Below are 26,333 nucleotides of genomic sequence, written 5' to 3'. Positions count from 1 at the left end.
TAGTGGTATATTAGAAATATCACATTTTAAATTTAAAGTGTAGAAATCACCTCTATTATTCTATAGAGCTAGGTGCTTATGTTCTATAGGTTAATAGTGGTATTTTTGTTTTGCTATTTTTTTAAATATATATATATATATATATATATATATATATATATATATATATATATATATATATATATATACACACACACACACACTCAGTTAGTAAACCTTAAAGAGAAAACATCCCTTGTGAAGCTTCATCCAGAAGAACATTGACTTCAATGGTAAATCTGATCACATATCGAGTTGAGGTCTAAAGGAGAACCTTTCAGTTTTTGCCAAGACTTAGTAGTGCTTCGTATTAATAGGCAAAGCATCACACCAAGTTATTCATGTCAGCAGCTCTCTATATGTTGAGGATGATGCACGATAGTGATGATTCAATGCATGCTGCACGTGGTGATATAGAAAGTGTGAGGGGTTATTTTGGACCTGATAACTATTTCAGATGGAATATCTCAGACAGACAAATTAACTTGAAAGCGCACCTGGTATCAATGGGATAATTCAAAAGCTTAAAGGGAAATATTGACATATACAACATGCGAGCTAAGTAACACACAGTAATAAGGCACTGCATGAGCGTGGCGACTGTCAATAGGTCAGCAGGCCAAACTCAGCGAAGAGACATCACTACAAATACTGGCAGACATGGGTCCTGTTCATTCAGTCCGGAGCAAGGGCTCAGAACTAGACACCCACTTAGCGATTTTCCAATAAGGGCCGGTTCGGCTCGGGCTCACACACTAAAATCTTAAAATGAGAAGAAGGAAGTACGTTTCTCTCTCAATAATAAATACAACGCATCTCCAGAAAAAAAAAAAACAAGTCTTCGCGGCAGTGAACATAGTAGGAAAAAAAAACATCTTTCGCTTTATGTCTGATGAAGACTTGATAGAACTAGCCTTGAACCGAAGCAAGGAATAACATTAGTGCTTGCCCTCTCAAATAGCGTCTTCCAGAATCTTCTGGAACCAACTAGTTTTTTTTTTCTGTAGACAGTTGAGTCTTCACTCAACAAGAAGTCTGAAATGTCAGTGGATCATCCCATCAACAAAATAAAGTTTTGAATGTACAAAAAAAAATGCTACAGGACGGTGCAGTCCCATGTCCAGCACGATCCAAGGGACGTTTTGGCCAGGCCCAACATGGCCCCGCTGGAAGATGCGCCTCTGCTTATTGGACGGCAGTTATTCGACGGTTCACATTCAAGTGTCAGGATTGGTCGACACCAGCAGCTGCTGCTTCCTCTTTGGGAGGAGGTTCCAGGTAAATAGGCGTCACAGACGGTGGTTTCTTAACCCTGTGTACAGATTTAGAAAGATCTGAGAACACAACTTCAAGAGATACGTCAGTTTTAAACTGTGGGACCATATAGCCACGTAATTATGTGTATGCTATCTCCCCCCCCCCCCCCCAAAAGATAGGATCGTTACCTAGAAGTGGTGTATCCTAGGTAACTATTCTATCTTTTGGAACCCAAAAGAATCGCATTCCTGTTCGCCTTATCCATGTAATGGCAATCACAAGTGGCATCTTTCGCTATACATAATACATACTTCCCCGTATTACATTTTAGTGAGTACAGCTTCAGTTTATTTTCTTTCTTCTGTTTCTATTTACCACAACGGATTTACAATTGAGCCCCACTTCTCCCTCTAGAGACAATTATATCGATTTGTATCTCACAATCACATACAACACTCCCACTTTTGAACAGATAAAATGCATTATATACTTACAGCGCAACACACACAGGAATGGATATGATATATTATATGATATATTATAAATGGCATACATATCAATGCAAAGAATAAAGGCTATATCAATCTCAAAGAATAATTATGTAACAAAATCTTATAGCAATTTTATTTGTATGTATCACAACACATAACATTCAATAGTTGCATGTTATGGTTTGTTTTTAATCTACTCTCCCACTTTTCTATCTCCCCACTAACTATAATATTAATGGATCGGACATATTATGGTTGCGTGACTTACGAATATGGCGAGAAAGGAAACCCAACCACCAAGAAATGGTTTTTCTTTCGAAAGAGACGCCAGAGTCCCTTGTGGTTCCCTCTGACATCTAGGTCCCATATATGCAGGCACTGCAACAAAGGAAAACACCGTAGGGTTACATCAGAAAATCAGCTTTTCTCACGGGGAATAAGATAGCAAGAGAATTCCTTAATCCTACAGAACAAACATTACAGACTGAGATTTGGGATGGAAATGTTCCTAGCCCTCGTTTCTTGCATCGGCAAATGCTTCATTCATAAATTCTTACCAAGCTGGCTTACAATATATATTGATCAAAATGATACTGTGCTGAGAGCCGTCACCTTTGGATAACAGATTTTCTCGGCAGAAGATGATTAGAATTACCTTTGCAAGCTGAGTCCATGTAGTAAAGTCGGCTTCTTGTTCCATCCTAATGTATATCACGTACGTCTTTCCCTCGGTGTCAGGAACAAAGGAATCTTCACAGGGGTTTTTGCTGTGATCTAACATCTCAGCCTCACTGAAAGAAGTAGCAATATGTATCAGACCAAGTACACCTTCCAGAGCAATCTAACATTTACAAAGGCAGGTAAATACCTGAGTATTCTGTGGACTTCAATCTCATAGGCATCCTTTTTCAAGCTAAAGAAGCACAAAATAGCAATATTAGCCAATTAACCACAAAACGTTAATCTTGAAAATGGTCTGCTAAAGGAGGACTCTCTCTTCAAACAGGCTTTTCCATTCAATAAACACAACACACAATGTAATAAGATCTATAACGAGACGTACCTGTCCACATTCGTTAGTTGCACATTAGGAACGGTGTTAAACTTGTGCTTTTTAAAATATGCTTCCTGTTCAGAACAAAAGAAGACGACAGATACGTAACTAACATACACAAGATTTTTTTTTCGTCTGTGACCTCGGAAACACGTTAGGTAGAAAAAGCAGCAGTTTGTGGTTACAGCAAATACAGCACAAGAACTGGTCATTTTTGGCTGAAACTACATTAGGACAGTTCACCCATGTGTTAGAGATAAGGCTATATTTATGCATCTAGCTTGTCCCCTTTGAGTATGCTATGAAGGCAGCTGCACCAACTTGTTCCTCACTTTCTTTTATGTTATTGCTGCGCTTTTGTGGATGCTTGTGACCTTCAGCAGTCTTTGTAAGGGTGGGTGAGGAGAAGGGAGAACATTCAAGGTCAAGAAGCAGCAACTTGTTGAGCTAATTTTGTCCCTGATCTCAGTTTCCTCATCCAAGATCTATGAAAGCACAATTAATCTCTCTAAAGGTATTGAACATTCTGTAAGGTGATAGGAAACAGACTTACATGGAAATAGCCATTCATGTTGAGACCTACAATGCCAAAATGATATGACCTTGAAACATCTGGGATAAGGCATTCCCGGCCCTTTCTCTGCTCAGGCATCCTCATCCACATGTCCCAGTCCCACAACTACCAGACACGGGAAGAAAAATGGGAAGTTAAGATACACGAGACATTACGTGCCATTGAGTAACGTAGATAAAAGGATAAGCACTTGCTTTTTCAGGCGTTGGCCACTTTGGTTCCAGTTCGTCCTTGTAAAGGTTTTTTCTTAAAACCCAGCCTAAACCTGGCATGGTTTCCACTCTATACAGAAGGGACGGATCTTCGGCAGTGTGCTCGTATCCCTTAAAACAGAAAAAAAAATTATAACTGATGGCTAGGATGCACAGGTGGGGGGAGTAACACTATTAATCACAGAATGGAGTTAAAGCCAATAACATCAAACAAGCAATGCAAGTTTTTACAGCCGATAATTTATAACGGTTTAGTAGATGCCCACCTGGTCATTCCACGCAGAGATGCAGTACAGACTCTCATCCTCTCCCAGCAAATCAATTGTTTGACTAAGGAAACTGCAATAGAGATGGGAAATGTAATGTTTAATGGACTCAAAGCTCATGGGAACAAAATGTATAGGTTTCTTCAAATTTACAGAATATTCCTTTTGCTTATGATTGATTTCATTGTTTAATTATGTGCATTTCTGTATGTTGGAACATGTTATTCTTGGCCTTTAATTTTAGGGGTATATGAATGGTGGTGCAGAGCTTCACGCAGATGTAATACATAAACAACCATTGAAGAGTGTGGTCTCATGAAAGCCACATGGGTTTACAGAGCTATGTCCAAATTATCTTTGTAGACCTAAATGCAAAATACTCATCAGCCACATCAGAATAAATATTTTATTCCCAGGAGAATTTAGTACTTTTAGCTTGGCTGTTTGCTCTACAAAAGAATGAATGATATTTAGCTAAGACAGATGAAACCACTAATATACAGAAACACATTTAGGCGTCTTACAGAGGAACACGGGTAAGGAGGTTAAACAAGAAAAAAAAAGGGGGTCTGTTATAATATACAGCGGATTACCTGAAAAAATCTACCGAGATATCCAGATCTTCTTCAAGGACAATAACAAACTTGGCGTCCTGCGGAGTGTAGATGGCATTAACTTAGTGGAACATATTAACCACGCAACACACACGTTAAGAAGCAATAGCAGGTGCGTGCAACAAGTAAATCCCCAGCTGTTTATTAGCTCATTTTTATACATTGCCAGACAGAATCCCAAAGGAACTAGTCAAGAACTGCGGGCTTGAAAGCTACCAACGTACTTTACCCATACTTCAGAAATTATCTCTCATTTTCATCTCTTTATTCAATGAGGATAGAAGTGGCTCTTCTCACTACTCAGCCTGAATAGCTGACACTTTACAGGTGACTCCCTGACAACTTACCAGAATCTGTTTCGACAAGCGTATTGTTTGCTTACAATGGCCATTGTTCAGGAATATGCAGTTACTCACCGGGTGAAGGTTAAACGTGGCCGTCAGGCTGGCTTTGTAATGCTGTACGGTGAGAGAGACACCAGAATGAGATCTTTAGACGAGTCGTTACGAGTTGCTATGGAATTGCACACTTACACAAAAGTAACCTATTAATGTGACATTTTCCCCCAATTAGAGTTAGCAGTTGTCCCTCCCAAAAAGTTTAACCATGAAACAACCATAACACGGATTTGCAGTGTCAGGTTTATCGGCTGTGTAGCTTTTGCATTGTTCGCACCAGTATGTTATTAGGTATGCTGTATGGGTTTTCCTTTCACATATTCCATATCTTTACCTGGGACACACGTGCATTTTTAATGCTTATAGGGGTGTGCTGGATGCCTTTCAAACCATATAACTCCACGACGTCCATTGGTTCCTAAAAAAAGGAAGCAGATACGTTACAGAGATGACTAAGTGCTCAGCCTATTGATTAAAAATGGCGATGTATGATATGCTTGCGAAAACGACATCACTTGTGCCTTGAGGTAAGGAATACAAGTTGTGTCATCCTAACAAATTATGAGACCTCAGTGCTGAGCCCCTGAATAAACAGCAATGACTGAATGCATTACGTAGAACAATAACCATCGGACTCAGAACAGCAGCTGTTCAGCTTAAGAGTTTTTGTGAATGTTGGATTACAGCAGCGGAAGTTAATTAAGCACTAAACAGTTACAGGATTTATCCGCCTTGCAAAGATTTGCTTAAAAGAATAGTAATTGTTTTGAGAGAACTTTTCCTCGCCCTTCTCCACAGGATCCATAGAGTGTTGCCCCGCGTGAACGGTACGTTCAACGCCATTTATTAGGTACCGGCTAGACAAAAATGGCATTACTGCTTCGTTAAGTCAAGCTTACCTCGTAATATCCATCTATAAAGACTGTTATCATCTGTGGGTTCACGCCCTGGGCAGAGAGAAGAGAACGCAGCATCCTATATATAAAAAAAATAAAATATTAAAATAAAATCATCACGTCACAAATCTATTGAAACTTTATGAATGTTTGTCCATTATAGTCAAGAAAAACAAATAGACATAGAACAAGGGTTTGTCTGTGCCGTGTATTTTAAGGACTTTTTACCTGTACAGGTAGTTTGGCCTGTTCCCAGCAATAACAGCCACGGGAACATTGGATACTTTGTTTTCTTTTAGCTAAGCGGAAGAAACATTAACAGAGTTAATTACTTAATTACATTTCTAGCTGAACGCCACAGTTACACAAACCACGACTACCGATATCATGGCTTTTATATACATAAATGTATTCTCAATTTCACTTACGTGTATTAATAGTATTGTAATCAGTGATGTTTACACACAAAAAAAGGAATAGATTAATATTAAAATGAACTTCAAGATAATAAAACAAATACCTATGTTTGTTGGCAGTGGGAAGCTGCAAGTTTTTTCCACAATCACAGAATGTGAATATGTGTGTGGGACCTGTGCAAGCAAACGGGGGCCGGTCTCCCTAATCCTCATCGGACCCCGTGGCCCGCTACCTGGGACTGGGTCCTTGAAAGACTAGTGGACCCATTGCAAGCATGAAGTGATTACATTTAAGGGTTATGGGGGCCCTGTATTTAGCTTTGCACTAGATCCCAAGATTTCAGTCCTGGTGGAAATTACCGGCTAACATTAATGAATTTCCAATAAATTATCATTAAAACTTTAGTCTACGACTCATCGATTGTGCGAGTGTGGGGGTAAGAACTGGCGTCCAATTGCTAGTTCACATTAAACAAAGAACCAAGAGGAGGAGCAGGACTCCCTAACTGCAACTGCACCTTCATACAGACATACAAAGCAGTATTTGACATAGTTGATTACCGGCGGTCCCGTGTCTCTGTTTCTGTGTATTGCTTATGTTCCATCCACAACATCTAGGCTCTATTAAGTTTTTTGTTTTTTTTAAGAAAACCATTCTATGCTGTATACATCAGTACTACTATAGACGACTTAGGTTCTCCTAAACCGTATTACAGCTTCATATTTTCAGCCAAGCAGATAAATGTTCTCAGGGAGAACATTTTAAGGGAAATTAAAGCATTTGTTAGGATATTGATACTCACAGGGACTGGGTTGAATTCAATCGGGGTTGGGTCCTTGCAGCTACAGACACTGCCATAGCCCTCCACCTTACTACAGAATCTCTTCCGCCTTCTGTTTAGCTCTGTATCGGGCCAGTGACATTCTGCTTCTGCAATAAACAGACGCTCCAATATTAGTAAGCATTGTTGGATCCACTTATCCATCGAAGAGTTCCCATTAGTTAAAATGCTTTAGACAGGCAAAGTCAACTGCAGTTATTAAATATATTATGATGGTTGTCCAATACCAACAACATCTTGAAGGGGATCATGCGAGTTTAATTCAGTAATCACCAGATGAATATGTAGCTTTTCAGTTCCAAAATAAAATAGTTTTGTAAATTGTCTTGCTCAAAAAAATGTAGTGTAAAAAAAATAAAATGTTAAAAATTGGGTAGTGGGCACTTCTGTAATGAGGTGTAATATAACACGAACATGATTTTGGAAAGACCAGGCGAAGCATTTTGGCTATGGACAAATGTGAACGAAGCGTCCTCTGCATGTGTGTGTATATATATAGGTATACACACATATATAATCTATCCACACAGTATGTATACATACATTTCCAAGCAATATATTTTCTGCCTTTGTGATATACATTTTAGGCTATACCTTCAGGAGGGACAAGCTGGATATCCGTTTTGAGCAGTACTGGATCACCCCAAGTAGATAAGGCAGGGGATTTAGAGTGTTTCTCACCATAAATCTGCCCTAGAATGAGACATCAGATATATAAGCATATACAGGCAGAGGTTTATAAATACCAGGAAAAATTGTATCCTTTAATTGAATTCGTTCTGCAATCATTCTAAACTGAGTATACATCTAAGCATGCTTTTACAACCATTCTGCTAAGCGGAAGCTGTCTTTTGTTGCAGACTATATAATACATACTGACCGAAAAACTTACGATTCCAAGCAAACAAAGTGAAAAAGACGATAGCAAGCCAGGCTTTTTTTTATATTTTATTTAATATATATACACACACACACACACACACACACACAAGAAATGCATTACAATCTTTAGAAAGTATCTCCCTTCCATTAGAGAAAGTTGTTTAGCCCTACAGTACTTTAGCAAATAAATAACTGACTCTCTGCTTTGGAGCTGAAGCGGCACTAATATTAAAATCTAAATGTAAAAAAGGTCAGATGGGACTCATTCTACTTGATGGAGTCCTATAAACATCTCCTTTGCGTTACTATATAAAAGAAATGACTCGGTAGCCATCATGACCCAGTGTACCATGCAAACAGCAGGAACGAGGACGGGAGAAGGGAGAGGGAAATTGCAGGTTTCACATTGTGCCGGCAATGTTATTATTCTGCCGCCGCTAATCTTCCCTCCTTAATGTAAGCATTTCCCGCGAGGGAGCTACAGATTGGGGAGTCATAGGCATTTGTTGTAGTAAGCGCTCTTCTACCGTCCTCCAACAGTCGCTTGCATCCAAAACATTCCACTTACTAAATATTTCATGCAGGCTTCAGCTTTATGCGTTTAGGCATTTTTAGTGGAATTACAACTAATGTTAATGTTAATTTTATTTAGATTTCAGCTTTTAAAAGCCAATGTAGTTTAGCTCTCTCCCATACACTATTTTTTTTATGGAAAAGTGCCAAAACCTAGGGGTTTAAAAGTAGGAAAAAACATTGTTCTTTTACATTTTGCAACAATTAAATCTGGTCTCAAAAAAAAAAACATCTACTGTATATTCACACCCTGAAACAGGGAAACAATACTACTAGACTGCATCTGGATACATCGGGTAACCATATGCTAACAGAGCAGATGTAAACGGTTCCCGTTATAAAAGCAATAATAGATTTAGCAAAAGAAATAATGTGCAATCTTATATCTCCAAGAACTTGGAAAATACCTCCTTTCTTTACCACAAAGGTCCACATGTCCCTCCAACCAAGAGATGGAGCTATTTGGCTACCCAGACTCTTCAGAAGGTTTTTAGCGGTGTCCTTCAGATGGAACGAACCTTCATCCTGGAAACATAGGACACAAACAACAGTATTTGTTAAATGGAGTCTTTTCTGAAGTTGACATTTTTCTATGTGGCCAAATAAACAGAATCAACTACAGACTCATTTTCCTCTTGGGTGAATACTTGGGGGGGAGGGGAAATGTACCTGTGATTGCCGTTTACTAGAGATGCCCCCATATTGATTCTTAAGACGGATACATTGGTTTGGCTTGTCTTGTGTCACACAAATGCATAGAGACGCAAGCTCTCACCCACAATCTTGTTTTATATTCAGCACCCGCTCATCACAACTCAAGAACATTTCTTGACATTGAGAGTCCAATTATAAGCAGCTATTTTTGGTAATGAGAAAATTCTACTCCCGTTTCTCTAGAAACATAAAATTCAGTCCTTTAAACCTTGGTTGCCCTATAACAATGTTTTTCTACGAAAACAACGCCATTATGCACAAAAATATCTATTCATGCGCCAGGCTGAAAATTAAGGAGACAGAATCCTTGAAAATTAAACTAATCTGTTAAATATAACACATCATGGGAGCGTACGGGTAAATATCTTGCTGTTCTAGTGAATGTAAAGAAACATTTTATTTAAATTACCATAATTACTATATAGCAGGCCATGGGGGTCTATGGAAGTAGCAGAGTTATAGCATAGCTTCCTATGAGATTAAACCAATAAAGCATCTCATATGAGGGCAGGTAGGCGGCAGAAACATGTGTGCTGAATACAAAATATTCATGTTTATATTTAAAGGTGCTGTTCCGCTTAGATAAGTGTGCAAAAGTGGTGTTTTCTCATCTGATGGAGAATTACATAAAACCAAACACTCAAACCCTAAAATGTTTTTTTTTTACTTTCCATGACAAAATGTCATAAGTGACCCTAGCAAAAATCATATTCGATTCATATATCATATGCGCTTACCTTCACGGTGAAGATCAAAACGCGTCCACGGGCCACCATGTTCAGAAAAAGCACCATTGCTTCATCTTCATGGGGGGAATAGGTGTCAAAGACTCTCTTTGCCATTACATGGCCCTGTGCAGGAATAAATGTAGCTTTTATTAACAAGCTACTCCAATTTTTATTAGAAACAGGTAAAAATTAAAATGATATGCTCCTGGGTTATGTTAAATGTTAAATTCAGGCTTGCTGTTCATACGCAAGGAGTTTTCCCAAACAGTGTCCATAAAGCAATTACAAAAAAAAAAATCCATGTTTCTTAATGTGAACATCTCTAAATAATTTTCTCAACGTGTTCCAATTCTATTTGTGTCTCTAACAGTACTTCTAAATAACAAACATTTCCGAGCCTCACTTTCAATGCAGCTCCTCTCCCTGTTCACAGTCTCCCAACTCAACTAACAGACATGGCACAGTTAACCCCCCAGAACTGTGTCACAAAATGTGCTGATGGTCTGCCTAGTCTTTTTGGGTAAGTACACAACTATAGAGGAAAAAAACAAGTAATGTACGTAATTACCATTTGCACAGATTTCTCCTGCTGGGGTTTACTGTACATGCACTATATCTAAAGGACGGTGACGAGTCTACCTCGGTATAAATTTATAAAGCGCAATGAATCAAATGAAATACCACTGTAATTATGTATGCTATGATGACATGCTTCACACCTAAAAGCTTGTAAGAGAAGGGCTTGGTTCCCTTTCTGTACCAATGTCTTAGCATGTAAGAATTTTTTTTTTGTGAATTTTAAATGGCCCTTTGTTGTATATTTAAATGTAGCAGCGCTTCAGAATCATAGTAAATGTTGTGCAATACCGTTGCTTGATTCAACACAATCACATGGATTCCTCTTCCTTGCTCTCTTGTTTCATCTTCAAGCACCTGCCATGCACAAAAGCAAAAAACGTCATGAACAAAAATCATTGGTTGCAGCCTGGATGGAAATGGTATATAGCATGAACATACTTTCAAGCTCGTACTATAGCAAAAGTATGTTTTATTACTATAGATTTTTTTTTGGATATGAAAAAGGTAAATTAATTATCGGATGGTTAATTGTTTGCTTGGTAGACACCCTTGGATGCACAGTGTCCTGAACCTGCACTAAAAATTGAAGTAATTTAGCCGATCCATTGGCAGCTGATTAGTTTTTTGTTCCCAGAAGAGTTTTTGTTGCAAACAATGCATTGTGCAGTTGTGCTTTACTGTTAACAGGATGGTCACTTTATTATTTGTTAAACTTTTTTGTAGATATCTTTATTGCCCTCAGTCTGACAGCCCGATATTTAATATCAATAGAAAAGGGGCGAGACTCACCGTTGTCCCATCCACAGCTATATACACCTTTGATCGACTAGAGTAGACTTCAACATCCAGGACTTTTTTACCACCAGCTGGTCGATGAGGGGATTCTACATTCTCCACAACATCTGTGAAAAGTAAGAAGTCTTAGGTAAAACATGTAGTGTTTCTAGGTGTTTACCATTTCTAGAAGCTCCTGAAAACTGAGAAATATAGATAACTAACTGTATGAGATAAATAAAAATTAAAACTTTGATGCTGGTAAACAAGACTCACCAAGTGTGCTCATTCATAGGGAGGCAGCTGTGTTGCATGATCAAAGAAGTTGCCTTTATCCTTGCAACATTTATATGGCACCCCCTAGAACACTATCACAAATGCCCTATAAAAGATTTGCTTTCTACTATAGATATTATTATTTATTGTTTTATATAGTGCCATCAAGTTCCGTTGTATAGTCCCTCTGAAGTGCCCAAAAAATAATTTTGCATTGCGAACAGCACAGATCTGCGTGTGATCAGGTCAGCAGAGATTTTGAAACACGTTGATAACAATGGGATCCGTTTCCACGGTTCCGAACCAAACGTGGATGAGTTATACAGCTCGCCTTATAGACTGATGTCTCTCATACTAATATCCCCACGGGGTATTTTCTTCATACTGAACGCATCCCCACTAAAGTCTGCCATACTACAGCAGATGACAGCAGATATGATTAATTCCAACATACCGTACTCTTGATCCATCTCTTCTTCATTGACTGCCCGCCTTGTGTCCAAGATCAGCTTGATGTTTACAATAACTGTTACGAGCAGAAACAGCACCCCCACGGTCTAAAAGGACAAAGGCGTTATAATCCAAATCTTTTCAAAATATTGTGGAACCATCGTAAAAAAAAAAAAGTAAAATTATACATTGTCAGATTAAACAAATTACACCTAATTGAAACCCTGGTTAATGGTCTGATTAAGTTTTTTTTCTCTTTCTTTAAAATAATTTTTTTTTTTATGAGGCTCAAAGTTATAATGTATTCATATTCACTTTCCTTTTGTGATAAGATTGTAAACTTGAGAGCCGGGATCTCTCCACCTAATTGTCGGTTTGTCTTAATCTGTCAATTCTCGTCCTGTCAGACCCCTTGAATATATGTATTGTATTAAGCGCTGCGTAAATTGTTGGTGCCATATAAATAAAAGATAATAAAAATAATGATAATACTCTTTGACTATGGATATGAGGCATTTGCTTCAACAATTAGTTCTAGAGCCAAAAGAATATAGCTCCACGGGGCCGTGTCTGTCTTATGACACTTCGGTACTTACTACAAATGACTACATTCGTGAGTTTTTTTAACCCCTTTACTGCACGCTGTGGCCCCAAATATCAGCTGTAAATATTAAAACATTTATAACACAAATCTCAAAATAAGCCCCGCAAGAAACCATAGGCTTTAATCGGAACCTGAATCCATCAATTAAAAAAAAAAAAAAAAAGCATTTTAAGAACAAGATATAAAAAAAATGGATTTTCAATATCATTTTCTAGAAATGAAGAGGAATGGATCTACAATTTCATGAATAGTTTATTGGAAAACAGCATTGAGCGTGTGCATCCAATTACAACATAAACCCATTTCGCTGAAAATTACAATTCAATCTCTTCGGATGGCCGCGTTCCCAAACTCCATCTCTTTGCGCAAAACCAAATTATAAAAGGAAATCTGATAACTATTTTTGTAATTGGTTCATTTATAGAACTCTGCTTTAACTACATTCAGCCTTGTGCTAACGAAGTAACCATAGTGCAGTGTTAAACTATGTAACACTAATACTTTTTCGATGGTACAACTGTGGCACAGAGAGAAAATACATACAGCCAAGTGAAAAAGCTAAACTTATATTCAGTAAAAAGATGTAAAAAATACGCATATTAACAATATATATAAAAAAAAACAACCGGCCAAACGTATTCAGCACAGTTCTTCCAATGATCTATCATAGTTACTATGACGACGCAACAATTATGGATGTATTTCCCTAGAATTCTTCAATGTAACATGTAATTATTGTACAAACAGCACACATTCCTGGTGAGAGGTTTCGTACATAATGGTATGACTTTATGATAAGCATAAAAGATGGTAAATTATTACTGTCACTGAAAATTGCATGTATTTGAGAACTTAAAACATAAAATCTATTTAATTTCTTCAGGGGTTTAACATCCCATGAACATACACATGGAAATATGTTATGTTGTAGCTACCTCTTTATAGACCTCTTTATTATTACTTCTCACATTCCTCCTTTTTCCAGGTAAAGCTGTGTTCCAAAGCACCACTCATATAATGCAAACTATATACAAAACTTAGGGATATTGATAAATTGAAAATTGGTTTTAATTGTCACTTATTAAACCAATCACAGCGCAGATGCAGCGCAGATGCAGCGCAGATGCAGCGCAGATGCAGCGCATTCTTCCACCCTGCTTTTAACATATGGCTTTTTGTAATGAAGAGTCATCATCCATTTAAGTAACACTGAAGATAAAGACATCGAACTATGAAAGAGGGCTTTATGACTAGTAGGATGTACTGTAAACATATCTTGCTCATCGTATAACATTCATTACAGACCTGGCACATTCGCCGCACTGCCCGTTGGTTACTGAGTTTGTACTTCCACGCCAGATACCAGCTCCGCTTCTTTTGTGGGAGTGGTGGCTTTGCGAGGCAGTTAGGGTCCCACTTTTCCATGGCCTCCATTCTAGGCTGGGCGCCTTGCTGGTTCGGCTGCATCACTCGGTTTCCTCTTGTCATGGGCATCGGCAGTGCCCTGGGTTCCTAAATGGCAGCATAAATCCTACAGGAAACAACATACGAACATCCGGTTAGTAACACTTCAGCTGGAAGCATCATGGAGATTTATCTGTCAGTGGATGAAACAAACAGTTAATTTTACTCCCATAACACTCATTGCAGACACCACTTATACCCCGGCATCATATTTAGCACTCTGCAAAACAAACGCCTACCAGGCACACTTCCAATCCCACAAAGTGCATTCTTAACCTCTCACTTTATCTCCAGAAATAAGTATCCCACACATGGCGCTGCTATATAAGTAGTTGCAGAATGTTCCATGAGAAGACGTTGGGGGGATCTGTGTAAAAGCTGGGGTAGAAAAACACAGCCCCCCCCCTTGCAGGAGAAACTCATTCTTTGCCTCATAATGGATGGGGGGCATCCATTAAACTCATGACCTGGAGCTACTCCTTGAGCCATGTTACAGAATATTTCCTGGGACAGGTACCTGCATATGATAACCTGTAGGCATAATGTAAAAGAATGCGAAACCCAAGTAAATCAGCTAGTTACTAGACATTCATTCTTACACCCTACATTAAAATGAACTGTATCACTAAACAACAGCTCTGGCTCTCTACTGCATAACACAGTATCTACCATAAATCTCCATCACACACATTATTTATACAGGGGTCGGCACTGCTCATGGTGGACGTTTACCGGGGTCTGTAGTGGACAATCTAATGATGTTTTATGGACCTTCACAAACCTTGCCATGGACACTGGTGTCCTCGTAAAGGCACTTTCCCTATATTATATATAATTATATATTATATATATTATATGGAAATTGACTGTGAAAATTTGCATTGATGATAAATAATGAGAAGCCAACGCACAAGTAGCAGTCACAGTAACTCCACTCAAGGACAATCCATTCATTGTCACCGTAAGAAGAGGAAGCCCACGCAGCCCATCCAGGCTGGAACAGGAGCTCCTGATTTACTTGATAAGCGAAAGGTTAAATAATTACAGCATCTCCTCTTCTACAGACAGCTAGCGGGAGCATAAAGATTCAGTCACTACTTCAGCAATGATAAGAAAATGAACTGTAAAAAGCTGCTTTAAGGCATCTTAGGGAATTTTACAGGGGGTGGTAATATAGCCGTATCTTTTGCGCAAAATGAACACATCTGGGAATAAGAAATACAATTAAGTGTCCCTATAGCACGAAAAAATAAGTTATAATTTCTGTTGAGGAATTTATTACAATACACGTGTAGATGATCATGCTTCATACGGCATCGGCTTCATAAAGTTATTAATTATAGCAGCGTTTAGAAGATCAGGTCCCATGAGGCCATGGCTATGGTGACAGTTCTATAAACAGTTCTGCATAAGCAGAGTATTCCATTGCCCAAATAGTGACCCCCAGGAGTAGATACCAGTCCCCCCTCCCCAGACCGAAGAAAGGCCACCTAGCAGGCTTAGCCACCGAGCTGGTCTTGGGCTTCCAACTCCTATCACCTTTGGCCAGCTTCATTTGCCTTAGAAAGCTAACAGTGGTGATAGCTGCAGACCAACGTTAACTGGCAGGGCCACTGGTTTGCCAGTAGTGTCATTATGGCATTGGGCCCAATTAGTGGGACGAGAGCACAGTGTAGTGCCCCCCTCTACGTGGTCAGGGGGCAAATGTTTATGAGGGACGGGGGCAGAGAGGAAAAGCAGCAGGCAGGTGCTACATGACATTATACCCCTCTATCTCCCCATTTATACGGCTAACCTCCAGCTTCCTCCCCAGCACTGTCTTCCTCCCCTCGATTTTACCCTCCAGTCCCCTGCCGCTCGCTGCCCGGAGGATATCTGGAACCAGTCCCTTCACTCCAGCCGGCGTTACCACTCAACATCGCTCTCAGAGACGGAAAGCGGCGCCGAGAACGCGCACGTAGGCGTAACCCTAACGCGAACCACCCCCATTACCCTTAGTGAACGCATGCGCAGAGTGTTGCGCGCGCTCTCACCCAAGCCTTGCGGTAATCAGAATCTCTACGGTTCCTTAGTGGAGCCAAAATTCTCGCGTGTCACGCTTTGCTCCCCCCCAGCGTCCCTCTTTTCCAGGCGCTCAGAATGTTTGCTGAGGATGAGTGTGTTACTGGGTTCTACTGCTGTAAAAGTCACAGTACTGTGTGTGCAAACAGAAGAACGCTTCAACTCCCTAACCACATCTGTTCCCAAATAACCATGTTCCAGTGTTTCAAATGGTATGGTGACCAGATGTTCCCAGGGCCTGGTTACAGTTTGTCACCCTGCTAAGTGTAAAAGTCAAGATTGTTGTAATATATAACTTTAGATTCGCCCATGTTGGTTTAAATGTATTATTTATTTATAGCTTCACTTATTTATAATTCATTTTGTAATTTGTGTATTTTGGTATGTCAGGTTAACACACATTTTCCCTGTTTTGCTGTAAATATAAAATAATTTAGAACCTTAAAACATTCACAGAAAAAAAACTAAAAATATTTAGTTGGTTAGCACTTGAAAAATATATGCCAGCTAATGTGGTTAATGTTTAGGGCCCCTATGCACAAAACATGCTCCTATTGGTTCCACACAGCCAATCAGTGGCAAGAATCATTAAAACCTGGAGGAGAAGGGAGCTCCAGCTGCGAGGCTGCAGCTTCTAACTCAGGTAAGAGTATTTTTTCTGTTTCATTCTTAAAAAAAAAAAAAAATGCTACCCCAAAAAGTGAAGGAGGTCCAGAGAGAGATCGGGTGGGATAGTGGGATAGTAGTTACTATACACTATTACACCCTAAAAAAAATAATCATAACGACTGGAGTATATATATTATTCCTTGTTACATTGTAGTCAGGCACTTTCTTCTGTCTGTGTCACCTATATTATAGAAGAAATGCTAAGCAAAACAAAAAACATAGGTATTTTTTTTCCATTTTTTTTGTCCATTTTTATATTTTGTATTTTAATTATCTTAAACACTGTGGTATAAATATACATTTCCTAAAAGTCTTAAAAGTACTAAAAGCGAAAAAGAGGAATCATGCCAACTCATGTGACAAAAATGGCAAGAAAAACCTCTTTTCTTTAAGGGTACAAAATACAGGTCATTAAAGGGTTAAGGCACATGCATAAATGTATAGAGTACCTTTTTCTATTTCTTTTCCATTCTTTGCAAGCGCATCACTGTCTCTGCTCCTTCGGTGGATATTGTGTGTCTGTATTGTATTTTAGGGGGAAAAAACAACATTATATTATTACCGGTATTATTAAGTTTTTTTTTTTAACAGGACTAGGGATAAAATACCGGCCAGATGGCAACTCTTGAAAAATTTTGAACTCTTTAAGGGTTTATTTTTTTGGGTTTGTTTAATTTATTGTTCATCATTATCGTAGATGTTATGGTTTTAAAGTAGGTTTTATTGCAAAAATGTGGCTGAATTAGCCAAAATATTAATTATTTTCCTTTTTTTTCTCCAGTGGCTTCTGCAGAGTTAGTCCGCTCTTCTGACCAGTTGGCCGTGAAATCTTTTGTGCTTTATTCTGAAAACTACGGTCTTTTCTCCGAAACTTAATACACATCTGCAGAAACGAACAAATAATAAGAGGCACCCCAAGGTGTACAGGTGGAGGTAATCTCTATAAAAAAAAGATTTTGGTCTTTTTACATGAAATTAAACACCCCGGAGGGATTAAGAACAACACCTTTAAAAATATTTGCTGGCACGTCTTTTGAAAACCAGATAAAATAGAATTTGATTGTGATTTCTGAGGAGGAAGAATGTGTTGTTTTTGCTGCATAAATGTGGGCCAAGTTCTTGAAGGTAATCTGTGAAATGTAAGTACGTTCCAGGAGTCCTACGGTCATCCTTGTGACTGATTCTCAAATAGTGAATGGAGTTGGAGTCGGTCCTGCTTCCATTAAAAACAATGCATTGGTCATGAAGGGGTTAAACGTGGTGCAAGTGTTTCTTTATCATGAGTACAGTGCATCTTTTATGTGTCTAATGTATAGTTTGTTTCACTGTACATGGTATATTTTCTATTATTTTATTACAGTTTATGAGTCAGTTTATGGCAGGGCCAATCTAGATCGCCATTGAATTCCCTAGAGTTTCTAGAGTATTCTCAGTATCTATCAAAAGGAGGCATACAAAAAGATCCTATCGAACAAGGGGCGCACGGACACGGACGTTGTTGTGATACACTTGTGAGGAGTGTTGTTTTGGGAGCTGCGGAACCTGTGGGGAGTATATTTATATATTATTATTGTTTTTCACTTCAGACACGTGAGGGTGTTTTTTATTTTCATTTTTATTTTATTTTATTATTTTTTCTTGTACCATTATACAAAAAGATCCTTAATGATTGTGGATTAACTCCTTGTCGCATAGTTATCATAGAGTCGCCAAAACTCTTTGTGGGCTCTTTGTGGGCTTTTGGAAGATGCGCTGGCCGAGGGTGTGTGGCGCTTGAGTCTCCACGTTGCCGTCAAGCACCAAAAGGAAGGGGAAAAGGTTTTGGAAATAATGACCCTTTATTAATTAGATTTCTCTAATACAGAGCAAATGCATACGTAAGCCCCAGAGGCTAAAGCATCCAGCATGTAGGTGGTTAAATATATGTTTGTAATGGTTTTTATGGGAGTACCCTGTGGTTTGGTAACAGTGCTGTTTTTATTAGTGGCTATTATATTATCAATTGCTAATTGCTTGGTATGATTTCTAACCACATATTAGCTATGTTTCCTATGCTCTCTCCATATATTAACCTGCACACTTTTTCATATTTGCTGCCCCTATTATAAAAGTATTTGTCTCTTGGTAATAAATATTTAGTCCAAATAGATTTTATTTTATCTCATTGCAACCTTGTTGCCAACATTCAGCTTAAGAGGGCTTTATAGTGGAAAGCAAAAAAAAAATAAAAATCCATCCTGGGTGTGATTACAGTTATTTACCACCAGAGGGCACTGCAGTCATTTGCCGCATCGCAGAATTAGAGCTCTCTTTATATACCGGTATATTGGCCTTTTTTCCATATAAGTTTCTTTTATTAACATTCCAAGTGGCAAAGAGTTGTGCAATGGGATTACTAAAGTTAAAAGGACAGTAAGTTTCCATAACAAATAAGCCTTATATTAAAAATTTTAAAAATCCATATCTTAACCATCCTTTTAACCATGTATGTGCTACTAATATTGCACCAAAAAGAAAAAGTGCATTTAGTGAAAAAAATAAAAACAAAAAAACAAAAATAAAAAGGCTGGTATTATTAAAAAATATATATATTCACCTGCCAGCCAACAGTTTGAGGGTTAAGTGTTTCCCTCTTTCGCAGGTACCAAAACGCTTGGACCTATTGATGTGATTTGTAAATTTTCCATTCAGGGTGATGAAAAAACCTTCTGTTGGACAAACGGAAGTTGAGTTCATGTGATAATGAACCTCTTTGCCTTTAAAATGCTGTAATGTAAAAAGAACAATTGCAAATCATACCTAAAAGACTAAGAATCCTGGCTGCTTTTCAGAAAAACAGAATGATTAGATTGAATAATGTAAATGTCTAAAGTCGGTAGTTACGATGTAGATGTAAAGCCAAAAGGACTATTGTACTTGTTGTGCGATTGTGTTAAGTAACTGATGGTATCCAAAATTAAAAATCATAGAAGTATTTGACTCAAACACCCAAACAAGTTAAACCTTTAAAGCGCAACTATTCTAATAGATTTTTACGGCGTCCTGTCCGAGGCACTCCAATGGATGTTGCACTATGACTGAGGATTGTGGGATTTGTAGTCTGGATTCTTGATACCTAGCATTAATCTAGAACCTCACAAACTAAATTTTATTTCTCCAAAAATGGTAGCGGTGACAGAATGATGCCGCGGTTGCCAAGGAAACTCAAGCATAACAAACAGTGATAAAAAAAGATGCATAATAGATATTATAGACTCAACTCAACAGCACCATCCACCCCCAATCTTGTTGCTAGGAGAATTTTTCCTTGGAAGATTTATCTTTAGAAGTAGCTTCTCACAGTGTTAGTGTCCTTCTGGCACAATTCATATTAACCCCTTCAAACCAATGAAAAGTGCATATGAAATGGATATAGCGGCAGTATTCTGTATCTTCAGATCGATTCCGTGACATGTGTAGACATTAGTTGGATTTAACACGGGTGAAAATCACATGGGGAGCCATTCGATACCCTGTCTAAACTCGGGTTACCAGGTTAAAATAAGACTAAGAGTGCAAAAAACAAAAAAAAAAACAAAAAAAAAAAGCTGGCTACATAAAGACCAATTTAAAACAACATAACCTATGTTATTCAATGGGAGGTGCTACATTTTAGCACATCTTACATTGATACTTTTTACTCCAGTTTTGTAGGTGGAGAAGGCAGATGTAGACAGGTCTAAACTAATTGTATCCAGTGAAAAAAGGTAAAACTAACAAAAAAATTAACCCTTTCAATATGTGCCAACATTGCAGTGGAATGCAGAGTAGTATTTGGCATCATTCCTCATTGTCATTAACCTGCTACAATTTATCAATGAAAAGTAAAAGATTGTTTCGCCAATGAAGATTGAGAGAGTTCTGGCATGAGACCCTGACAAGTGAACATTGCTTATTGGTAAAAGTTCTCTATTGTAACATAATAAAATGGTTTGAAAACTAACCCTTTCCATACTGGCACTTATTTAATGTGTTGTGCTTTAATGCCCTTTTTTATCAAGGGGATCTGGACTCATTTTTTTGGCTAATTTTAACCAGATCCAAATAATTGAACAATTAGGTTTAGTTTAATTTGGTTGCCCAGAGATTTGCTTGGACCTGCTTATAAAAGCAGTAATTTCAAAAGGAAACTACCATATTTTTATTACTAGAATCAGATTTAAAATATGTTTTTAAAAGTATAGTGTTGTTTTCTTAAAAAAAAAAAAAAAAAGTTCTAGTTTTTGCATAATATAATGTTTTATGATGTCTGCATATTAGTCATTTGTATGCTTTGTATCTTGGCATAATCTGCCCCCCTTATCGTTCTGCTTTGTGGTTGAAAAATAGAATGACTTGGTCTAAATCACCCAGCCTGACACTGACCATTGAAAGACTATGAAAAAAAAAAAGGCTATATTATATTGTACAGACAGGAACATTTTCTTTGTCAGTCTGTATGTTAGACAGCTCATCAAGCTCGTTGTTCTGTGTGTGTGTGTGTGTGTGTGTGTGTGTGTGTGTGTGTGTGTGTGTGTGTGTGTGTGTGTGTGTGTGTATATATATTGTAACATTGCATTATCCGCTATCCATCACAGACTTTACTTGTGTGATTTGGCAAGCTACGGTATTTGTAGCCAGTGGGTGACAGATTCTGTGGTTTGCCATCAACAGATGGTTTCCCTGTCTTTTAGTTGAATACACTGACATGCAGATACAGACTATTTCCATTGTATTTATATTAGTGATAGTTAACCAACCTCTAAGGTTTCAGGAAACAATTTTATATTGGAAAACATCATAAAACCCCTGAAAATGTAGCGAACACTAACTAACTAACTAAAACACCATTTATATTTTTACTTTCAATGCATTTCAATGGCCTTGTTTGTCAATGAGACCCAGACAGTAGTTTGTGTCACTGAGTCTGGCACCAGTAATGGACAACAGGCCCAGACTGAACGATGGGTCCCACCTGCCTTTAGAATATATATCCTCCACCGGCCTTAAAGCATCGGCACCATGGCTGACTTTACGTCTCCAGTCCAGTACTGATGAACAATGGTGGGTATAGTCTATAGGGAGAAACAAGTATTTTGCATATATAGCGTTTTTTAGATAGATTCTATAGAAGGTTTGTAAGCTTTTTGTCTGTCACACAAAGTTAGACGGCATGGGTGGGTTGATCGCAGTTACATATAGTCTCTGTTTTATATAAAAGAAACTTGTGTTCTATAAATCAGAAGGCTGTATTCCACACAGAGAAAGATGACCTACTTATATCAGTGCCTGCTGTGGGTATTTGCCAGTTTAGGGAACTGGGCCCCAGAGAGAAAGCTCTTCATTTGCAATGCAAATCACGGGCAGACCGATCTATGCAATTTCTCCCTCGCATCAGTGAACCTAAAAGGTCATAGCTGCCCTCCAGACAGGGCAACTCCTGCATCCCCAGGGATCTCATTGTCTTGTTGTCTTTCGTAATGCATTGCACACAGAAAGCCTTAACGTACATCAGCTTTACATCATATTGCCAAACTGGATGCAATACAGCCCTACTAATAAAATGCTAATGCATCCAGCAGCTGTACAGATAGCATTATTATATAGGCATAATATTGCGAGAACGGAGATATAGCCACTGCGGATATATATATTATATATGTGTATGTATGTGTATATATATATATATATATATATGTATATATATTAGGGCTGCAACTAACGATTATTTTAATAATCGATTAATCGGCCGATTATTTTTTCGATTAATCGGATAAAAAAAATTATTTAATAATTTAATGAAATGCCCTGCACCCACCCACACTCTGCCCCATCAGTTTCCCACCCGGCAATCTCTCTCTCTCTCTCTCTCTCTCTCTCTCTCTCTCTCTCTCTCTCTCTCTCTCTCTCTCTCTCTCTCTCTCTCTCTCTCTCTCTCTCTCTCTCTCTCTCTCTCTCTCTCTCTCTCTCTCCCGTTATCGATTATTATCGATTTTATCGATTCGTTGTTTCAGGTCTAATATATATGTATATATATATATGTATATATATATGTATATATATATGTATATATATATATATGTATATATATATATATGTATATATATGTATATACGTATATATATGTATATATATGTATATATATGTATATATATGTATATATATATATATATATATATATATATATATATATATATATATATATATATATATATATATATATATATATATAGCAATCCTGGGGCAAAGTAGTGAAATCACCATAGCAACTAGCAGAGTGTTCCCTCTGGCTACTCTGCTCTTACTGGTTTGTATCGGAATTGCTCTGTATAGATCACCACCATGGGATGAACCGCATTGATGTTTCTGACAAAGCAAATACTTGTCAGTGTACTCATTCAGAAACATGCCCGTGCAGCTGTAACGTCTGGCAACGCATGTAATACCCATATAAAAAAAATTAAATATATTGAAACAGACCCATGTCAGAGCTGGGACGCAAACCCCCCAACTGGTCAAAGGCATGGCTAGAAGGCAGAGCTTTACCAAGTCTTTTCATTTGAGTTTATGACCCATTGATAACTGCTTAATGAAAACAATTTTATTTCTAAGTGACTTTTTGTATACATTATAATATAACATAATGTATGTTATTGTGACTAGTATACACCCAGCAAATATTGCAAGCCACTAGAAAGGAACACGTGGGAGGGATGGGTATGTCTGTAAATAATCCTGTCCTAAATTCAGAACATGCAAAGCTTCCAAAGCACTTTACAAATTCTAGGCAGAGACATGCAAATAAGAGATGTCATCTTTCCATTCCTAACCTGCCGTCACGTGGGCTTCTATGTTTCTATGCGCCCGTCGCCTGCTTCTTATACGTTGCACAAGGTAGAATTACATCCATCTAGCTATCCTTGCCTTGCTGGTTCGCATTACCACAAGTGAAGCACCCTTCTGACCCGCACTTCTACAAATGCCCTTAGTAGCAATCCAGATCACGCGTAAGCGCACCACAACCCTTTCAACATACAATGTAATTCTGTCAGAGGCAGGCTCGTGGTTACAATATTTCAAGGGCCACTTAAGTGTCCTAGGTAGCCTTCTCAATGAAGAACGCATATTAAAGTCCTTAATAAGAACATTAATATTAGTTCATTAAAACAGCCACAGTGCAATGTTCCCTCTGTGGTCCCATCTTTGCACCACTGACCGTGTGCTTTAAGAATTTCTATTTAAATGGATTTTTCTTCCCCACTCTGACCTTTATGGGATGGGATAATAATCACAGATATCTGCCGACTCAATGGAGTCTCTTCCACCCCCGGCTTTATTTTTATTTTTCAAGTATGTAGTCTAGCAAAAAAACTGAGGAGCCAAGTATATATTACAGACAACTAGGAACCAATATGCTCACATGCTTCTAGGGCTAGAAATTGTTTCCATTGGTGAAAATGTCAGGCTTGCTTTTTCTATTTTCAGGAATCCTATCCTGGAAAAGCGTTCCACCTACTCTACTGAATTTAACTCTTCAATAACTAAATACAGCATTAAAAGCATTGTTCCTAGAAATAATTATTTAATCCAGTAAAATGTTGCCTTCGTCACACTTTTGCTGGGAACGCTTAATTACGTCGCGACTGTGAAGTAGGCATTGATAGGTTATTGCCATAGAATTTTTTTTTAATGTTTAATAACAATTTCTTGATTGTATAATCATGTTATATACACTTTAAAACACACTGTGTTATATCAGTGAAAGAAAGCAAATTAGTTTTGAGATACCATAGCTAATAAATGCTGTTAAAAACGGTGCATTTTGATGACATCATATTTTTGGGCGGCATCAGAGCTGCAAACTACTTGTCTGTTGTGATCTGTCTCTGCAGAGTATCCTCATGTATATATTTGTCTCTATCACTGACGTGTGTGTTTGCCTCCCTGCCTTTGTGTTTGAGTTTGATTTGACAGATTACATTTGGGAATAAAGGTCTGAAGGTCGCAAAAGATTACACGACTCTCCATCTTATTCTGTAAATATACCATCCCCTTGTACAGGTCATCCTACTTACATAGAAACATAGAATTTGATGGCAGATCAGACCCATTTGGACGCTACTCTGCCCGTTCTTCCTGATGTAAAGACTCAGACCTTAATCAGTCGTTGGTCTTGTCTTAGATTGAGACACCATATGCCTATCCTTACTCTATTACCCTCTACCACTTCTGCTGGGAGGCTGTTTCATTAATGTACCACCGTTTCAGTAAAGTAAAACTGCCTTACTTTACATCTAAGCCTCTGACCCTCTATTTTTGGATTCTGACCCCCCTTTCTAACATTTCTCCTTCTTTCAAATCAGCTTCCCTCCTGTACTTTGTTAAATCCTTTTAAGCACGTCAATGTTACTATCACATCTCCCTGCTTTTTTTCTAAGCTATCCCTTGGTCTTTTCTGACATTTTTATTCTTAAATGTTTAATGTTAGTTTTATGGATACGGGAAATTCTTTTTTTCTATACATTATTATTTATTGTTTTATATATCTTCGTCGTATTGCGTAGCGCTCTACAATGGGTAGACGTGTGAGGAGCTTATAAACTTACAATCTAGAGATTATTATAATTATTATTGCCTGCATCTCATATTATATGTCTTTAACTTTCTATTTCTGTGTGCTTCCTTTTCTTACCTTCTCTGTAGGCAGACAACTTTTGTTTTATTCATTAATTGTGTTGTGATTAGTCTGTAGACGTTCCATATGGCTTGATGCCAGATCAGGTACTGGAAGCTCCATTAAAAATGTAAGTTGGGTTGAGAAACCAGACTTTCTCGGTTCATTTAGTGCAGTACACGAAAGCCGGAAATAATACAGGGATCTCTCCACATACAATCATTAAACCCTACCCTCTTTTCATAGAGATAATAGTAACTTATTGCAGCGACATCACAGCCTTTTTATCAAAATCATCTGGATTTATAGGTAATCATTAACTTACCATTTTGTTACAAAGCAAGCAAAATGAGGAGTTTTCTCAGCAATTCTATTGACCTCAAGGGCTTGGTTTCTAGTGTCTGCAATCAAGTCATACAAATAGTACAATCTTGTAGAAACAATACTGATCAGCCAAGCATATCTTGCATTTGAGGGTTCCTTGCACTGACAGCGTTTAGGCTCAGGAGCCGGCTTTGGGTAATCTTTTATATTGTGGTGTATACATGGCAGCGATCCCATCATGGGAACTGGAACCTGTCAATGTGCTAAGCCAACAGCACATAGGTGTTCGCTTCTCTAGTCATCAATGCAATAAAGCCTAAGCAGTTATATGTATGTTAGAAATGCATACTCAATGCTTCATTGTAAACCCTTTTTAGGTCTTACTTTCATTAACCATTATATTTAACATGAGTACTCACCTACCTATGGTCTTCTCGCCCTCCGCCACCCCTGCTTTTATAACGTGTTGTCCTCCTGGATCTTG

General features: G+C 38.1%; 1 protein-coding gene across 1 annotated transcript; it reads right to left on the bottom strand.

Moving 5' to 3' along the window:
- Positions 1-442: 442 nt before the first annotated feature.
- Positions 443-16,036, bottom strand: POMGNT1 (protein O-linked mannose N-acetylglucosaminyltransferase 1 (beta 1,2-)). Its single transcript, XM_053470007.1, has 22 exons — positions 15,899-16,036; positions 13,945-14,170; positions 12,040-12,142; positions 11,325-11,437; positions 10,824-10,889; positions 9,966-10,079; positions 8,922-9,039; positions 7,654-7,752; positions 7,021-7,148; positions 6,030-6,100; positions 5,805-5,880; positions 5,240-5,323; positions 4,924-4,965; positions 4,487-4,545; positions 3,894-3,966; positions 3,610-3,738; positions 3,395-3,520; positions 2,851-2,915; positions 2,656-2,700; positions 2,443-2,578; positions 2,056-2,165; positions 443-1,351 (listed from the first exon to the last, which is right to left on the bottom strand). The coding sequence occupies exons 2-22, from the start codon at positions 14,131-14,133 to the stop codon at positions 1,264-1,266; spliced, it is 2,034 nt and encodes a 677-aa protein (XP_053325982.1). The 5' UTR covers positions 14,134-14,170; positions 15,899-16,036; the 3' UTR covers positions 443-1,263.
- Positions 16,037-26,333: the final 10,297 nt, after the last annotated feature.

Source organism: Spea bombifrons, chromosome 6 (assembly GCF_027358695.1).
Source record: "Spea bombifrons isolate aSpeBom1 chromosome 6, aSpeBom1.2.pri, whole genome shotgun sequence".
Taxonomy (NCBI): Eukaryota; Metazoa; Chordata; class Amphibia; order Anura; family Pelobatidae; genus Spea; species Spea bombifrons.
This window is presented reverse-complemented; position numbering and strand designations above follow the sequence as displayed.